The 13943-nt window shown below is 47.1% G+C and overlaps 1 protein-coding gene across 1 annotated transcript in view; it reads right to left on the bottom strand.

Moving 5' to 3' along the window:
• The window catches only part of myo3b (myosin IIIB), a 524448-nt gene that overhangs the window by 143448 nt on the left and 367057 nt on the right, over positions 1 to 13943 (bottom strand). The window contains exon 25 of the mRNA XM_039757595.1: positions 6855 to 6915. Coding sequence (XP_039613529.1) covers positions 6855 to 6915 — 61 coding nt within the window. The remainder of the gene's footprint in view (positions 1 to 6854; positions 6916 to 13943) is intronic.

Here is a 13943-nt window from a genome sequence, read left to right as displayed (position 1 = left end):
GAGGGTGGTGAGGATCATGAGTAAGAATCTGTATCATATACATATTCTTCAGAGAGTATGCCTTTAATATATTTAGATAGATAGATATAGTTTTGATATATGAAATAAATTAAAAAGTACATTAATTAATAAAAGGGAAAGCTGGATTTTTAATTTGTAAGTCATGAGGCAACTTTAAAATATACTGAGTCAAGTGCATGAGTAACAGGTAAAAACAAAGTGAATTCAAATGAAAACATATTTAATGTATCACAAATGTACAGCACATAGAAGGTAAGCTTTTAGGTTTGCCCAGTTTTTCCACTTTTGTGGGCTATGCATGTTTAACTTTGGCTGCTTCGATTTTCTTCCCCACATTTCCAAGACGTATCTGTTGGGTGGTCTTGTGGCCTTGGGACCCCTGCAGATTTTTTTTTTTTTTCTCCGGGCCTCTGGAGTTTTTTTTTTTATTGTTTGTTTTTTATTCCCTGCTGGCCTTACTTTATTCTTTGTTACTTAGTATTGCCTAATCTTATTTTTAGATTTTTCTTTTTTTTTCTTCATCTTGTAAAGCACTTTGAGCTACATTATTTGTATGAAAACATGCTATAGAAATAAATGTTGTTAGTTTAATGGTAACTCTAAACCCACCTATTAAATACATATTTTTGTATACACACTGCCTAGAAACAAATGTATATAAGATATGCGTGCATTTTGTCGACACTCTTGTCCATATACCGCAGCATACTGATTAGATATGCCCTGCACATCTGTTTAGTATGTCTAGATGACAGGTGAAATGACCATATTTAGGGTCACAGACTGAGTCAGTGGTACATACTAAGCATTTCTTTGGCCCAATATTTTAGTCCCAAGTATACAAACTGAGGCAGGCGGCCAGGGCCCATGCCCGGCTGGGACGTCCCTGCAGCATACAGTGGTGTGAAAAACTATTTGTCCCCTTCCTGATTTCTTATTCTTTTGCATGTTTGTCACACAAAATGTTTCTGATCATCAAACACATTTAACCATTAGTCAAATATAACACAAGTAAACACAAAATGCAGTTTTTAAATGATGGTTTTATTATTTAGGAGAAAAAATCCAAACCTACATGGCCCTGTGTGAAAAAGTAATTGCCCCCTTGTTAAAAAATAACCTAACTGTGGTGTATCACACCTGAGTTCAATTTCCGTAGCCAACCCCAGGCCTGATTACTGCCACGCCTGTTTCAATCAAGAAATCACTTAAATAGGAGCTGCCTGACACAGAGAAGTAGACCAAAAGCACCTCAAAAGCTAGACATCATGCCAAGATCCAAAGAAATTCAGGAACAAATGAGAACAGAAGTAATTGAGATCTATCAGTCTGGTAAAGGTTATAAAGCCATTTCTAAAGCTTTGGGACTCCAGCGAACCTCAGTGAGAGCCATTATCCACAAATGGCAAAAACATGGAACAGTGGTGAACCTTCCCAGGAGTGGCCGGCCGACCAAAATTACCACAAGAGCGCAGAGACGACTCATCCGAGAGGTCACAGAAGACCCCAGGACAACGTCTAAAGAACTGCAGGCCTCACTTGCCTCAATTAAGGTCAGTGTTGACGACTCCACCATAAGAAAGAGACTGGGCAAAAATGGCCTGCATGGCAGATTTCCAAGACGCAAACCACTGTTAAGCAAAAGAACATTAGGGCTTGTCTCAATTTTGCTAAGAAACATCTCAATGATTGCCAAGACTTTTGGGAAAATACCTTGTGGACTGATGAGACAAAAGTTGAACTTTCTGGAAGGCAAATGTCCCGTTACATCTGGCGTAAAAGGAACACAGCATTTCAGAAAATGAACATCATACCAACAGTAAAATATGGTGGTGGTAGTGTGATGGTCTGGGGTTGTTTTGCTACTTCAGGACGTGGAAGGCTTGCTGTGATAGATGGAACCATGAATTCTACTGTCTACCAAAAAATCCTGAAGGAGAATGTCCGGCCATCTGTTCGTCAACTCAAGCTGAAGTGATCTTGGGTGTTGCAACAGGACAATGACCCAAAACACACCAGCAAATCCACCTCTGAATGGCTGAAGAAAAACAAAATGAAGACTTTGGAGTGGCCTAGTCAAAGTCCTAACCTGAATCCAATTGAGATGCTATGGCATGACCTTAAAAAGGCGCTTCATGCTAGAAAACCCTCAAATAAAGCTGAATTACAACAATTCTGCAAAGATGAGTGGGGCAAAATTCCTCCAGAGCGCTGTAAAAGACTCATTGCAAGTTATCGCAAACGCTTGATTGCAGTTATTGCTGCTAAGGGTGGCCCAACAAGTTATTAGGTTCAGGGGGCAATTAGTTTTTCACACAGGGCCATGTAGGTTTGGATTTTTTTTTCTCCCTAAATAATAAAAACCATCATTTAAAACTGCATTTTGTGTTTACTTGTGTTATATTTGACTAATGGTTAAATGTGTTTGATGATCAAAAACATTTTGTGTGACAAACATGCAAAAGAATAAGAAATCAGGAAGGGGGTAAATAGTTTTTCACACCACTGTATGTTCTGAGGGAGCAAGGATGGGAGACCCAATACCTCCCCCTGGACGCTAGATGGCAGCCTCCCTGGGTTGCAGCGGTGCCTCGGACTCCCGCGGGGCTTCATGGGGGTTGGAGTTTGGTGCAGCCCTGTTAAGTTCTGCAGGCACCGCCAAGGGGTGCTGCTGGGCCCTTCTGGGCAGTTGTTTCACCACACCTGGAAGTGCAGCCAGGTGTCGCCAATGAAGCACCAGGAGCACTTCTGGATACCTGATAAAAGGAGCCAGCGACCACCACTCAAGAGCCTGAGTCGGGAGGAGGAGGACGAAGGAGAAGTGGTGGTGCCTAAGGAGAGTATTGTATTGTGTTGTGGTGCTTTGTGCACTTGGGACTGTGTTGTGGCTGGGGACATGGGGAAGACGTGCCCCCCAGCTGAAGAAAAAATAAAATCAATTTAGTGATTTTACACATGCCTCCATGTACATCTGTGTCGGGTCAGGCGCCCATATAGCGCCTTTTGTTACAACGCTTTTATAAATAAACATACACATACATATGGAAAGATGTATACAAAAGAATGCAGTTTGCCTAATTTGATAACTAAGGTACACCGTTCAAGTAAATTGCCTTGATACGTAAAATAAAAGTCGTGGACAAATTTGTTGGTACCCCTCCAGGAAAAAAGATGAACAATTGAGACTTCAAACCGACAAAAGTAATTGACACCAATCATTGTTTATTCCAATTCAACAAAATATTTCACATGATAACACAAATGAAAATGGCATGGACAAAACTGATGGGACCCTCAAACTAATATTTGGTTGCAAAAGCACTGCAAAGAGGCGATTCTTGGAGGTCTCAGTGAGACGTCGGCTCCTGTCCACAGGTCGTTTGGCCTACTCTTTCTCAGCAAACTGCTCCAGCGCTGTCAGGTTTGAAGGGGTCTTCTCCAGACTGCATGTTTCAGTTCTTTCTATAGATGTTCAATAAGATTCAAATCAGGGCTTGCAGAAGGCCACTTCAGAATACTCTAATATTTTGTTCTTAGCCATTCTTGAGTGCTCTTAGCTGTGTGTTTTGGCTTTTTATCCTGTTGGAGGATCCATGGCCTGTTACTGAGACAGAGCACACTGACACTGGGCAGTACGTTTTGCTCCAGAATGTCTTGATAGTCCTTGAGATTTCATTGTTCTCTGTACAGACTCATGGCACCCATGCCAGACACAGCAAAGCAGCCTCAGAACATAAGCAGGCCTCCTCTATGTTTCACAGCAGGAATGGTATCTGTTTCTTGAACGCTTCATTTTTCTGTCTATGGAGATACAGCTGATGTGACTTGCCAAAAAGCTCCAGTTTTGTCTCAAAGGACATTCACCCAGAAGTACTGTAGCTTGTCAATATGCATTTTAGCAAATTCCAGTATGGCTTTTTTTAAGTTTTCCTTTCTTGGGTCTTCTTCCATTGAGCCCACTGTTACTCAAAAAGCAATGGATGGTGTGATCAGACATGATGGACCCTGACCTTGGAGTTCATTATCTCTTAAAGTCGTCCTTGGCTTTTTGTTTACCTTTCTCACTGTCCTTCTGCCCATTCTGGGGTTGATTTTCCTCTTCCAGCCACATCCAGGGAGGTTGGCTACATTCCCATGGACCTTAACATCTTAATAGTATTTGCAACTGCTGTCATAGGAGCATCAAGCTGCTTGGAGATGGTGGTCTTCTAGCCTTTACCTTTAATATGCTTGTCTACCGTTTTCTTTCTGATATTCTTGGATAGCTCCCTCCTTTGCTTTCTCTGGTCCATGTTCAGTGTGGGACGCACGATGACACCAAATAGCAGAGTGACGAGTTTACTCCATTTAAATTGACCGAATGACTGATTATACTGTCGGAGACGTGTGTGATACGAATTCAAGAAAACGGCTGATTTGAAAAATCACTCAACGGCAGTTATTTAGGATCTTTTCTGGCAGTTCTAATAAATGTGTCCAGGCCATTTTAGAGTATCTTTGTAGAAATAAGCGATACTTGGTGTTTTGTCAGGCTTGCTTTGCTTTAGTTGATGACGTATCAAAGGCATGCAGGTACATAGGAGACAATTGCTCTTTATTTCATCACTTTCCACGAGGCATACAGCACGTTTTCAATGAGCTGTAAGGGGACCAACAAATGTGTCCGCGTATGGACAATTTTTACTTAAAATTTAAATACAACAAAACATATGATTTATTTTAAGACATGTCCAAATTAAATTTTATTCAATTCTTTAAATAAACATCTAAACAATGAATGAAACAATCGGTACCTGAATATCCATTTTGCTTTTGAAGCTTAAGATATTCTGTTACTAGAAATTATATGAACATATGAAAAAGCTTAATTCATAATAATAATACGACATGTTGTGAATAGATACACATATTACATTAGCAGGAACAATAAAAAGCTTTCAAAAAATTGTGTATGCTTTGTGACGGGCAGCCTCAGCCATTACCCAGCTGAGACACCAATAGAATGGAAGGACCAGGGGAGAGAGCATCACTGAAGCACTACCTCCCCTAGGACGCTAGAAGGCAGCCCACCTGGGTGGCTGCGTCACCATGGATTCCCGCAAGGCATGCTGGGAGCTGGAGCTTGGTGCAGCCCTGTTGGATTCCATGAGGGTCTCCAGGGGGAGCTGCAGAGCCCTACAGTGGACTTCCACCACAGCTGGGAGTGATTCCAGGTAATCCTGATGAACCACATGGAGCACTCCCAGGAGCGTAATAAAAGGAGCCGCCACACTCCATTCGGGGAGCCAGAGTTGGGAGGAGATGGAAGAAGCTTGCCGGGAGAGGAGTGGAAGGAAAGGGATAGGACTGTGCTATATATTGGCACTTTGAACTATACTGTGCTGTGGGGAGCGAGAGAAAAGTGTTCCCTTACTGCAAATAAAACGTGTGTTGTGTGGCAAACTCGTGTGTGTTGGGTTAGGGTGGCGGTACGCGCCCCGGTGGTCTATAGTATATGAATTAATAGTATGAATATCTTTCTATCCATTTTCTAACCCTCTTATCCTGTCCAAGGTCTTGGAAGTTACAAAATCTGGCAAACGAGAGCAGAATATTTAGTCCATCAAGCTCCCTTGTTTAGCTGATAGCTAAGCTGTCCCAATATCTCATCCAGACCCTTCTTACAGGTTGTCAGGGTTTCTGGTTCAGTATCTTGGGAAGCAGAAGCCTATCCCAGCAGCACTGGGTGCAAGGCAGGAAGTTGCTCTGGACTGTTACTAGTCTTCCACAGGGCCCACACTCTGAGCAAATGCAGAATTGGCAATTATGTCAAAAGCAATTACAATTAAAATGAAAAAAATTACATTAAGAATTTCTATATTATATATAATCAGCTGGGTGGACTGGCGCCCTGCCCGAGGTTTGTTTCCTGCCTTGCACCCTGTGTTGGCTGGGATTGGCAGCAGCAGACCCCCGTGACCCTGTAGTTAGTATATAGCAGGCCGGATAATGGATGGATATATAATCAGTTTTCTATATTATATGTAATAATTTATTGATTTATAAATCAATAGTTTCGTCATTTACAATGGATGCCTGTGCACATGTTAGTATCTCACCAAATGTTTAATCCGTCATCACATTGATTAAGTAACTCCACTAGTCATGGCATCTCGTGCTTTTCTGCGTGAGGTTTTCTCTTCTCACCTTAGGAGACGCACACAGGAGCAGACTTGCTTTAATTGTCAGGACAAGAAAAAAAACAGTATATGCCGACTTTCTCTCATGCTTAATTTTATCTTTGAATAAAAGAGCTATAGGAAAGTATTAATCTGCTTAACATTTCTAAGTACATCCTCCAAAGGATTTTGCTTTTTTAATCTTACATATGCTCAGCAGAGTTACTGGCAAAAACTGTACATTTTCTTCATTTCATCCTTTCAACATCAAATGGTGAGCAGCAAAAATTGGATCAGACTTCAAAGACAGCAATGTGCTCCAAGTCACAGAGTGACTCTTCTATTTCACATATTGAATGCGAGCTGGATATCAAAGTACTACCAAAGAACCTCAGGTCTTTACGGGGAAAAAAAAAAAACGGGTCTCTAACATCTGTAGAAAGAGAAGCACTGAGACAAATCACCTCAGGGAACTGCTAGCATTTATTCTCAGCCGTGAATTTTCAGCCTTTTGATTCCCTTATTCAATGTGCCACCCCGTCTCTCGGCAGAAGTTTGTAGTCAAGAAGAGTCTTTTGTCTCAAGGACTTCAAAAGAGCATCCCTGTTCAACCTCGTGTACTTCTGACCACAACTATGGTGTAAAATCAAGCACAAGATTCAAAGACACCTTTACCTTTTCACTAAGGTTTCGCTTTTGCTCCATGGAGATAAAGTTGAAATTTTGGTCTTGCTGCCTAAACAGAAGGAAGATAAGAGTGAAAGAGTGGGATTAGCTTAACTGTGTCTGCCCTCCAACAGTCAGAGAAGTAAGACTTACAAGCAGGTGGACATGAAAATCTGTCCCTTTGCCTTACCATCCACACTTGCCTGAAGCATCAAAGAATTAAAGTTCTGTAACTGCTTGACCACAGTAACCACAACAAATGTGTAATCAGTTCACCCTGCTTTGATGTACAGTATGTAGTACCTTTGACAAGGAATGAGATGACTCTTCACATTGTGCAGCACCTTCTAAGGTGAAGGCTACTACATGAAACATGTGTCTGAGAATTATCTCACTGATTAATCTCTTCATTTTGGTAAAACTGAGAAAAATGAAACTTTGGCTTTTTACAGAAGTTCTTTAAATAAATAAATAAATAAACAAATAAATAAATAAATAAATACATAAACAGCCTTGCACCCTGTGTTGGCTGGGACTGGCTCCAGCAGACCCCTGTGATCCTTTAGTTAGGATACAGCGGGTTGGATAATGGATGGATGGATGGATGGATGGATATATAATCCAAAGTCTGTCTGCTTTTCATGAGAGAACTACTTAACGGATTTTGATCAGGTTTTTTTCTATTATTTGCTTCAACATTCCAGTTGATTTTGAGACTTCTCTCATCAGGCCAAGAATCATAGTTCGCTTGCAGGGGCGAATCATGCTAATCCGAGATAGAGGCTGTTGGCCAAGGAGAGGAGGAACCATGACGTCAGGAGTGGGGAGCTGGACGGAGACCTCCTCACTGTCCTTTTTCACATCTACGTGTGTAAAGCCATGGGGGACGGCTAGTATATGTATGTGTGTGTATATATATATATATATATTGTCACGCACTTGAGTAGGAGGCATGGATTGATTCGATAGCACCTGGGAAACCACTCGCCGCCAGGGAATGGCGGGGTATTAACTTTCTCCCTCTGCTTCCTCATAGAAAGAAAGACCTTCCTGCACCATAGGCCTGGATTGACCGCAGTGCGATACTTCCGCCCTTCCTCCGCCATCTTGCCCTGACGTCATCCTTCCCATCCTCCCTTGCGGTCCTTCCCGACATTCCTCCACTTCCGGCTCCTCCCCAATAAAATGGCGCAGACGCCAGGAGTCGGCGTCGCGCATATGAACTGTTTGTTTGTAATTTTGACCGTTTTTGTTGTGTGTACAATATACGGGGCCGGAAAACCCCAACCCTTGCTACTGTCTCCTCGGTCCTTTACAAGTGGCGTAGTCGGCAGGATAGAGATCCCGGAATGACGGAGGGACAGGACCTGAACACCGTGCTGCAGGGAATGAACGCCCAGCTCCAGGCCCTGCAGCAAGCGCAAGCCGCTACCACCCGGGAGCTGGAGGCCACGAAGGCCAGGTTAGTGGAAGCCCAGGCGGGCGAGACCAGACCCCAGGCAGCCGCCTCCTCCTATGGTACCGATGGGCCCTTCGAGGACGTCGATGCCTACCTGGGCATGTTTGAGAGGGCGGCCACCCGGAGCGAGTGGCAGCGGTCCGAAAGTGGGCGTCCATCTTGGCGCCATACCTGAAGGGACCAGCTGCGGCCTATTATGACCTCCCTGAGGAGGAGGCCGCTAATTACGACCTCCTCAAGCCCGAAATACTGGCCCGCTACGGCATTAGCCCGGGCCAGCAGGCGGCCGAATGGCGGAACTGGGTCTTTGACCCCGAAAAGCCTCTGCGCCCAGGCGTTGAGTTCTGGGGCAAGATGGGCCGCTGGCTACGGCCAGAGAGCCCCACGGGCGGAAAGTGGTCGAGCGGGTGGCCTGTGAAGGCCTGGTCAATCGATGCCCAGTTCCCTCGCCCAGCAGGTCCGGGGACACGCCTATCAGAACATGTCGGGCCTCCTCGACGCCCTGGAGCGCCAGTTGGCGGTCCTCCGACTTGGGGGTCAGAAAAGCCTGCTCGCGGGAACCGCAGGGACGGGCGGCCACCCCGAGCCCCTCGACGCTGCAGAAGCGCCAGCCAGAGCCAGAGAGAGGCCGGGTCCGCCGCGCTGTTTCAAGTGTGGCGAGACCGGCCACCTGCTGCCAAACTGCCCCCATCACATCGCCCCGGAGCCTATGGACTGCAGCTGGACATCATCGGAGAGGTATTGTACCCGCCGCATCCCTTGGCGAGTCCAATCGGGAGTGGTGTTGCTAAATGGGCACGCCGTGGTGGCTTTGTTTGATTCCGCAGCAACATTACCATTGTTGCTCGCCGTTTCGTCTTACCGCAACAGTGGTTAAAACAGCACTTGTTGGTTACCTGTGTGCATGGGGGGACTAGGTCATATCGTCCGCCACTGCTATGTTACCTGGAAGGGGGAACCAATCCAAATGACGGTCGCTGTGTTACCTGACCCCCCCTTCCCAGTGATTCTGGGACAAGACTGGTCGAAAAGAATCAGCGGTAAGCCATTCGCCGCTCCGGGCCTCGTTGGATCTTGTCATGAGGGGAAAAGGCACCCTCCCGCGGCCTCCACGCCGTGCACAAGGGCAGGCCCTATGGGCGCTGGTGTCTCGGGGGACCTTTCCGTGGCTACGGACCTTGACCCGAAGATTCCGCCGGAGAAGGGACTAGCCAGGGAACTCTTCCCGGCCCAGGCCCCAAGACTCTCGCGGCCTGGACCATCAATTTCGGTCCACGCCGCCTCCTTTAAGAGGGAGCAGTGGAATGATGACTCCCTGCGCTTTGCCCGAATGCGATCGTTCTGCCTAACAGCTCACAGCGGACGGATCCACACCGGGAACCCTTCTTTGTCCTTGAGAATGATCTGTTGTACCGAGTGGCTACCCATGAGGGCGAGGTGCGGAAGTTGTTGCTAATTCAGCGTACCTTCCGGCGGAGATATGCGAGTTGGCACATGCTCACCTCCTAGGCCACCTCGGGGCGAAAAACACTGGAGAGGATTAAGCTCCGCTTTTACTGGCCTGGGATCAATGAGGAGGTCCGGCGGTTCTGTCAATCCTGTCCGGAGTGCCAGACCCGCCAGATTCCTAGGAGGGACCGTGCTCCTCTAGTCCCTATTCCCCTCGTGGACATCCCCTTTGAAAGGATAGGGGTCGATTTGGTGGGACCCTGGAGCCCTCAACCCGTGGCCACAAGTATATCCTAGTCATGGTGGACTATGCCACCCGGTACCCAGAGGCGGTTCCCCTGCGCCCGCTAATACTAAAAGCATCGCACGGAACTGGTTAACTTGTTTTCAGCGTGGGCATACCCAAGGAGGTCCTCACGGACCAGGGTACGCCCTTCACTTCGGATACGTTCAAGGAGGTAGCCAAATTACTGCAGATAAAGCACCTGAAAGCGTCAGTCTATCACCCGCAAACTGACGGGTTGGTCGAACGATTTAATCAGACGCTTAAGCAGATGCTCCGCAAGGTAGTCAGCGCGACGGCAGGAACTGGGACCAGCTCCTCCCGCTCGTGCTTTTTGCCTACCGGGAGGTACCCCAGGCCTCTACGGGCTTCTCCCCTTTTGAATTACTATACGGGCGACAACCCCGGGAATCCTCGACATCCTAAAAGAAGGCTGGGAGGCCGAGGCTCTTCCCTCCTCTAACATTTTGAGCGTGGCGCAACTGCGCGACCGACTCACAAAGATCAGGCCCCTCCTAAAAGAGCACGTGACTCGTGCGCAAGCAGCGCAGGCCCGGTGTTACAACCGCAACTCCGTCCTCCGGGAGTTCCGCCCGGGGGACCGAGTTATGGTGCTCGTCCCGACCTCCCACTCGAAGCTGCTCGCCACTGGCAAGGGCCTTACGAGGTTAAGGAGAGAAAGGACTCGTCGACTATTTGGTGAAACAGCCCAATGCCGACCGAAAGTGAGAGGATCTATCATGTCAACCTGTTAAAGCCCTGAGAGATAGAGAGGAGCTCCCAGCTCCCGTAGGTCACTCTCCCTTGTCGCAAGCACAACTGCCCTTAACCTCGGCGAAGAGCTGACCCCCAAGCAGCGGCAGGAGTTAGCCCAAACACTCCGAGCCATCCCGAGGTAGTGAGCGAGTCACCCGGCCGGACCGCTGATTGAGCACGATATAGTCACGGAGCCCGGGTGTCGTCCGGGAGAGGCCCTACCGACTCCCGGAGGCAAAACGCGCAGAGGTCGAACTGGAGGTGAAACGTATGTTGGACATGGACATAATTGAAGAGAGCCATAGTCCCTGGTCCAGCCCTATTGTCCTCGTCTCCAAGCCAGACGGCTCCTGGAGGTTCTGTAATGACTTTAGACGCCTGAATCAGATCTCCAAGTTCGATGCCTACCCCATGCCCCGCATTGACGACCTCCTTGAGCGGCTGGAGTGCGGCTCGATATCTGACTACCCTTGACATGACAAAAGGGTATTGGCAAATTCCTTTAACGGCATCCGCAAAGGAGAAAACGGCCTTTAGCACCCCTAGCGGGCACTGGCAGTACAAGGTCCTCCCATTTGGGCTGCACGGGCCCCGGCGACCTTCCAACGCCTGGTAGATAGAGTGCTGAAGCCCCACCAGTCCTATAGCGCCGCCTACCTGGATGACGTTGTCATCTATTCCGCACCTGGGAGGAGCATCTACTGCAGGTCGCAGCTGTCCTCCGAACACTGGCTAAAGCCGCCTCCGCATAAACCCCGGAAGTGTTTTTGGATTAAAGGAGGCCAAATATTTAGGCTACCTCGTGGGACAAGGACAGGTGCGCCACAGAGCTCCAAAGTTAAAGACATCTTAGAATGGCCCGTCCGAGTACCAAGAAACAGGTGCAGGCTTTCTTGGGGCTTGCGGTTACTACCGCCGGTTTGTTCCCGTTTCTCGAAGAGCAGCACCCTTGACTGACCTGACAAAAGGGCGCCCCTATACGTGGTGTGGACCGACAAAGCAGAACACGCGTTCAGTGACCTAAAGAAGGCCCTAACGCCGGCACCTGTGTTACGGACGCCCGATTTTGGGCTCCGTTTATTCTCCAGACCGACGCTTCGGACACAGGCCTGGGTGCCGTGCTGAGCCAAAGCGTCGATGGTGTCGAGCACCCTGTGATGTACCTTAGCCGGAAACTGATGGACCGGGAGACCCGGTACGCGGCAGTGGAGAGGGAGGCCTTGGCCATTAAGTGGGCAGTGACCCACCTCCGTACTACCTGCTGGGTGCGAATTCGCTCTGGTGACTGATCACGCTGCACTTCAGTGGATGTCCCTACACAAAGAGTCGAATCCGCGGGTCACCAGGTGGTTCCTGGACTTACAGCCGTATAAGTTCACTGTCACTTATCGGCGGGCACCCTTCAGGCCAATGCCGATGCCCTCTCTCGTATTCACGACCTCTCGGTTAGGTCCGCCCGACCTGACGGTCCTGGGCTAAGGGGGATCGGTCACGCGCGCGAGTAGGAGGCAGCGGATTGATTCGATAGCACCTGGGAAACCACTCCGCCAGGGAATGGTGGGGTATTAACTTTCTCCCTCTGCTTCCTCATAGAAAGAAAGACCTTCCTGCACCATAGGCCTGGATTGACCGCAGTGCGATACTTCCGCCCTTCCTCCGCCATCTTGCCCTGACGTCATCCTTCCCATCCTCCCTTGCGGTCCTTCCCGACATTCCTCCACTTCCGCTCCTCCCCAATAAAATGGCCGCGACGCCAGGAGTCGGCGTCGCGCATTATGAACTGTTTGGTTTATAATTTTGACCTGTTTTTTTGTGTGTACAATATACGGGCCGGAAAACCCCAACCCTTGCTACTGTCTCCTCGGTCCTTTACAATATATATATATATATATAGTGGAACCTCGATATACGAACAGCTCTGTATACAAGAAATTCAAGATACAAGGAATGTATGAGTGAAAAATTTGGATCTAAATACGAGCATTGGCTCGCGTAACGAGCCACGAGCCAGGCTGTGGTTATGCGTGACACGTTTCCCGATCCACCTCGACTCGGGGATTCACCCAAGCTGACGCTGCCAGCCCGTCAGCTCACTCAATGTTCCTTGTTCTCCCATAGCGTGAGGATCTACGCGTTTGTGATTTCATTGTTTCGCTGTAGCAGTTCGCCGTATAAGCGTATCCAAAAATATCGCGTACATGCAGACAGAGAATAGGACACGATTGCCCTCAAGAGGAGTACTAGGGTGTTGTACCATGTTAGCCATTATGAATGTAGAGAAAAGCCAAGCAAAATGACACTCTTTATTGGCTATCTAAAAAGATTACAATATGCAAGCTTTGATTACATCTTGCCTGAAGAAGGGCCTGAGTTACCTCAAAGCTTGCAAATTGTAATCTTTTTAGTTAGGCAATAAAAGGTGCCATTTTGCTTGGCTTTTCTCTACCCTAAAGAAGAGAGAGAGACGCGAGACGAACAACCATCAGCTCAGTTATGATCACATGACGCTCAGCAGACAAAGTGTAACCATACTACTCGTATTGCAAGACATCGCACATTTTATCAAGTCAAAATTAATTAAAAAATTTAGCTCGTCTTGCAGAACACTCGCAAACCGAGGTTCCACGTGTATATATTATTTATCAGTGTTATTTGTTAGGAAAATTGATTTTTATGTTGATATTTTTGGAGGTGCGGAACGGATTAACTGGATTTCCATTATTTTCAATGGGGAAAATTTGTTCTAGATACGAGAAATTCGCTACACAAGCTCAGTGCTGGAACAAATTAAACTTGTATCTCGAGGTTCCACTGTATATATATATATATATATATACACTAGCAAAATACCCGCACTTCGCAGCGGCGAAGTACTGCATTCAAATTTTTATTAAGAAGAAAATTAAATCTTTTTAAACTGAGGGAAAATATGCCAATAATTATTTGTTAAGGATCTCTTTGTATACCACATTGTGAGTTCGGCCCTCCGGTTGTAATATGACCAAGCAGTGCGCTGAGCTTACTCTTGAGCATGCAACGTACAGTTGGCCATGTGAACAGTAATCTTGTCTCAAATCTCACAGCTTGGATTGCTGCTGTCATAATCGGTTTGAGTTTCATGGTTTGTTTCAATGACGACAGTATTTGTAGG

The sequence above is a fragment of the Polypterus senegalus genome, chromosome 6, assembly GCF_016835505.1.
Source record: "Polypterus senegalus isolate Bchr_013 chromosome 6, ASM1683550v1, whole genome shotgun sequence".
NCBI classification, from domain to species: domain Eukaryota; kingdom Metazoa; phylum Chordata; class Cladistia; order Polypteriformes; family Polypteridae; genus Polypterus; species Polypterus senegalus.
This window is presented reverse-complemented; position numbering and strand designations above follow the sequence as displayed.